This window comes from Procambarus clarkii, chromosome 37, assembly GCF_040958095.1.
Source record: "Procambarus clarkii isolate CNS0578487 chromosome 37, FALCON_Pclarkii_2.0, whole genome shotgun sequence".
NCBI classification, from domain to species: Eukaryota; Metazoa; Arthropoda; class Malacostraca; order Decapoda; family Cambaridae; genus Procambarus; species Procambarus clarkii.
This window is the reverse complement of record NC_091186.1, coordinates 8,240,356-8,245,991: the sequence shown is the minus strand read 5'-3', so window position 1 is coordinate 8,245,991 and position 5,636 is coordinate 8,240,356. Positions and strand designations below refer to the sequence as shown.

The 5,636-nt window shown below is 33.3% G+C and overlaps 1 protein-coding gene across 4 annotated transcripts in view; it reads right to left on the bottom strand.

The window, feature by feature from the left end:
- The window catches only part of LOC123774831 (uncharacterized), a 29,002-nt gene extending 24,680 nt beyond the window's left edge, over positions 1 to 4,322 (bottom strand). For 2 of the 4 annotated variants that reach the window (XR_011230613.1, XM_069337051.1), the window contains exons 1-4: positions 4,211 to 4,322; positions 2,184 to 2,282; positions 1,432 to 1,634; positions 764 to 905 (exon numbers count right to left, since the gene is read on the bottom strand). Coding sequence is in view for 2 of the 4 variants with exons in the window: in XM_069337051.1 (XP_069193152.1) it covers positions 764 to 827 (64 nt within the window). In the remaining 2 variants the exon portion in view is untranslated. Of the gene's footprint in view, positions 1 to 763; positions 906 to 1,431; positions 1,635 to 2,183; positions 2,283 to 2,793; positions 2,885 to 4,210 lie in introns of those variants that run through there. The other 2 variants (XR_011230615.1, XM_069337052.1) reach the window with 1 other exon arrangement.
- Positions 4,323 to 5,636: the final 1,314 nt, after the last annotated feature.

Below are 5,636 nucleotides of genomic sequence, written 5' to 3'. Positions count from 1 at the left end.
AATTTAATATGGTATCATCATTACAAAATATGTCCTCCAAAAAACTTTAATTGAAAGAAACACTGAAATGTGAAATTTGGCAGCAATGAGGAACTATGTCATTATGGGAATTTTGGTACCCATATGTAAAGGAAGTCTCATTATCTGATGACATAGACCTGATGCAAAGTAAAGTGTGTCAAAATTATTTGCACACCCTCCTCCACTATGTGATGGAGTGAAAAAAGATATGTGAATTCGGATAATTCTATAACAAATGTTCAAGATATGAGGAAATATTTCATTCAAAATGATCTGCTGCCAGAATTCTTGGTCAAATATCACCAATTTGCTAACTGTATGTAGTAACTAAGTGATTGTAACCTATCCACCGCTGTCCACTGGATGGAGGCAGTGTGCAAGATAAACATATCAATTGTGACACTAGCTCTCCACACGTCAGTTGCTTAATTTAAAATCTGTACTCATGGTCGGTCTCGAGCCCCTTGTCAATGTGGTGATGTGCATGGAATTATGTAATTAGGTCATCAAGATTGAAACTTGCTTAGCTAAAATGAATTGCTTGGTTCAGTCCCAGAGCCAATTAATTATGTGCCTCTGCAACCATTTCCACTACTGCTAACAACATGGATATGGGATGCATAATATATGAACTAAACTACTGTACTAGGTAAATGCTTTTCATTATTGCCAACACAAAGGAACATGCAGGTTTTATGATTTTCATTGTTAGCTTATGCAAAATAATAATAATAATAATTACCAAGATAAAACAATTCGGTGAGATTATTAACATTTTTGCTTGACAGACCACTTCCTGGTAGCATGCCCTTTGTGGTATTTCTATTGCCGACCTTAAAATAGATGACAGCAACTTGCTAACCACCACCTTGTAGTTTAGAGACCTGCAATACAACAAAATAATTACAAATATAACTAAAATATGTTTAGTGTTAATTTGAACACAGTGTTCAAGAGATATGGCTTCAATTATAAAAAAAGAGATTAACTTTATGATTACAGAATATAAGATGGGATAACCATAAGCTTCTGAAACAGACAGCATCCCTCCCTCATACAGCATTGGGTACATCTGCAAAAGTGCAGAAGTACTGAAGTAGCTTAAGATGTACTTTTCTTACCTAGTTTAAGAGACCTACTGATAGTTATATCATTAAAGTATAATTACATAACTAATGGAAATTAAAAAAATATAAAATAACACAAAAATACTTATATAATGCACATTACTTTATTATTAACATCAATAAGTACAGTATCCACCAAAATTGAAAATGTTAATACTAATTAATTATCAAATGGCTTAAAATCTGTTTATTTGTGGGAAAATTTAAAACCTAACAGAATGGATATTAATACAATATGATACAATTCTAATTGAAGAAATAACAGAATGCATGAAATACTTACAGATTTTTTCATGGCTTTAAATGATCTGCAAAGGTTTTGATGCTTAGCAGCTCTTCGACCCATTTCCTTATATTTCTCCTCCCGCTCTACATCACCCTTACGCTTTTCATCTATAAAGCTGTGTCCACAGTTGCAGAAATGTCGACGAACACTAATGGCATTACTGCAGATGGGACAACACCGCTGGAAAGGTTTCTTCTGGCCTGTAAATAAAGATAATCTGGGCAATCATAAAAAAGAGTAAAATGTTTAAAATGTAATACAGTGGTACAAAAAACACAGTAGCAGCATAATGAAAGACCACAAAGCAGTACAGTGCTACAGAAGACTGAGCGGAGAATTGTGATTGTATTATTGAGAACCTGTACAGCACCAGATTTTATTAATTACACAAGTAAACCAAATTTAATATGTTTAAATAAGAGAAGAATAATCTGGAATTTTCAATGTAAATCAAAATTGCAATTTGTGAACTGCAAATAATTGAATTGGGACTCAAATACTTATTTGACTAAGTTTTTTGATCTTCCAATAATATTAAATTAATATTCAACTTAACTAACATTTTGTGGTATTAATAAAGTTTGAAATAGATATGCAATTCTAACAGACAAAATTGACAAAACAAAATTAAGATTTTATACTCTATATCTAATGATAATATGAACTTACACCCAAATAAAATTAAAAACATACAAAAATAAAATTTAAAGTATATATTATAAACAAATCACAATTATAATGTAACTTACTTGAATTACTGGAAGCCATTGCTGTAATGTTCTCTCAGATAGAATTGTTGACAATGTTGTAATGTTGCAATTGATAATGTTGTCTGATTTAAATTTTACCTAAAAAAAACAAAAATAAATTATTAACAGATATACAATAGCATCAGTTTAGTTTAATTATAAAAAAACAAAAATGCATATTTTTCATATATATTTTTTCATGCATATTTTTCTACCTTGCATATAAATGCAAGGTAGAATGCATATATGCACCACTAGGATGGTGGTGCATGTATTTTATAACACATTTGAACAATGAAACTCTACAGATGATACAGAAGACACAAGTAAATTGGCACTGTAGGAGACATTGAAAAAACAGAAATAACATGATTTTAACAGTGATAAGTTACAGGTGCTGAAGTATGGTAGAAACGAGGAACTTAAATGAAACAAGGAACACAGGACACAATCACACCTACTCTATGAAGGAAAAAAAAACATGCAAGAGATCTGAGAATTATGACGTCTGACGACCTCACACTTTGTGAACATAACCGAGCAAATATAGTGGCGGCCAGAAAAATAATGGAATGGTTTATGAGACTTAAAATTCAAACACCCCACCCACAGTAATGCTAATACTATTCAAATAACTGGTGCTGTCCCATCTTGAGTATTGCTCGGTACTGACTCCCCCTTTCTGAACAGGAGAAATCTCTGAATTAGAGGAAATAAAGAGACCATAAACAGCAAACATATAAATGATAAAACATCTAAATAATTGGGACCGTCTCAAAGCTCTCAAAATGTACTCTCTGGACAGGAGACAAGAATGGTATCAAATAATACATATATGTAAGATACTAGAGGGCCAGGTCCCAAATTTGCACAGCATAATATAACAACATACTGGAGCTAAAGATACAGAAGGAGATTAATAATAGGTGTCATAGGTACAATCAGAGAGCAGAGTCTTAACAGTAGGGGGTTCAAGGGCTGATTGCTAGGCTAGGCAAGGGTAGACTAGGCTTGGTTAGTGTTGGCTAGGTTATGCTAGAAAGAAGTAGGCTAGGCTGATTTACTCCACCAGTAAATGGCAGTCTGTCTAATTACAAGCTACCACAAGCTTCACATAGCTTCCTGGCAATATGTTAGTAATGAATAAATAAGATATATTTACTCATTATAATGTTGGTGCTGAATGTACAACACGAAAAAACATAATTTTAATCTGAAAAAGTATCTTTTTATAAAGAAATTAGACGAAAATAAAGAAATGGTAACACCAAATCAAGTTGACTATCCAAGCATCGGTTAGGTTAGGTTAGGTTAGGTTTGGTTTGGTTAAGTTAGGTTAGATTTGGTTAGGTTAGATTTGGTTAGGTTAGATTTGGTTAGGTTAGATTTGGTTAGGTTTGATTAGGTTAGGTTAGGTTAGGTCAGCCTAACATATCATATTTATTCATTACTAACGATTTGCCAGGAAGATTTGTGAAGCTTGTGTAGCTTGTGGTAATTAGACAGACCCGTAATTGGGGGGAAAGGGGGGGGAGGGGGGAACCTCAATATAAGCCTAATTTGTTGCTTCCTGTTCTCCGACACAATAATTTATTTTACGTCAGGCTTTCAGCACAGCCGCATAAAAAACCCTGGTTATTTATTTATTAATATACGAGAAGGTACACTGGGGGTTAAGAGAGAAAATAGGAATAATGATGATTTTACAATCTTGCCCGAAACGCTATGCGTACTAGTGGCTTTAGGTATTGTATGTACTACCTCTATCTATAAATCAAACAGAATGTTTGTACTGTAACTCTGCATCTATGTATATATTTTTCCTAAATAAATTATTATTATTATTGTAAAGCCACTAGCACGCATAGCGTTTCGGGCAAAGATCCCGTACCCAGAAGCTGGGTATCTTTGGTTGCCCTGTGACTACTCTTATGACATTCCCTAACTCTTATGACATTCCCTAACTCTTATGACATTCCCTAACAGTATTGTTAAACTAATAACAATGAACAGTAGTTCAATATTACCGGAATAATCCAACTCATGTGGCCATGTTTTTGTTGTGAAGCGCGGTCGTTCAGTTCGTACACATCATACCTTCTTACGAAGGTTAGAGTCTTAAAAATGTCTTACCATTGCTAATAAATCATAAGATATAATTATTTACAATAATACACTGGTTGTTTTTGTTGATTTAGGGGCGATGACATGAGTAAACTGGTTATGTTGTGTTGATTTAGGGGCAACGAACTGTGGTTATTAGACTATGTTTTGTACATAAGCAAAAAAACAAGATGTAATTCTTTTAATTATAACAATAATAACGACAAAAAGTTAATAATTAATGTACTTGTTAAGCAAAATTCGCAATATCTTAGTTTTCTTTAGGAAAAAATAATAAAAGACATCTGGAAAAAGATCTGCAGACTATGTCTTACATTTTATTCCGTTATTTACACTAAAAGAACAATTAAAGGTACACTATCGCCCGTGCCTGGTGCACGAGCACCAGGCACGGGCACCGGGAGCATCCCAGACACTGCCTTAATCGACTGAGATTAAGGCAGTGTTATTTTCATTCCTTTAGAACAAGGAAATCTCATTCTTAAACTGTATAATATGAGCTGCGCAATAATTTTTTGCTGATCTTCAATAAAGAAATTCTGGAGGGTTTGTGCAAGGATTAGGATGAGTTAGCCTAGTTTTTACTGTATATCCGTTTCTGGTTACTCAAGGGTGACAGTGGCGGGCAACACGAGAATAAATATTTGTATAAATTCCAATTTCGATCAGATCTACTTGGGGATAGTTTACAAATGTTTGCCATGAAATTTACGTTTTCTCTAATAGCCGAAGAGCTTATTTGAGAAAACAGTATGGCATTGAATCAGCGTGGTAAAACAATTATATTATTGACACGACGAGTATAATCGACGTAGTTTTTATATATGTTGCCTTTCGAACACATCCTTATGTGACGTTTTATACTTATGTTCTTCTAGAACATTCTATTGCGAACACATTGGTACAAAAATGAAATACGTACATCGAAAACTAATGTCAGAACAGTGACAAGAGAATACACTTTTAAATATGGCCGCTCGATCGCCGATACACTAATTTCATTTGGGGAAATTTATTTTTTCATACGCCGTTTCGCGACAATTATTTATAACTGATATAAATGTTGCAAAAGAAGTTTAGGATTAAGTAACATATTACACATTAAAAAAAATGAATACATTAATACCTAAACAGTTTGTAAATACTAGTACAGTGATAAATTGTGCCAAACATTACACAATATTATTTACTAAGAAGCGTATGACAACTCAAAACGGCATGATTTCAACAGGATTTTTTATAGTTGTCAAAAAACTCTGATTTTAATTATCAAGTATTTGTCACAATGTATTTTATATAATTATGAGGCAGTGGAACGACCAAATTGTT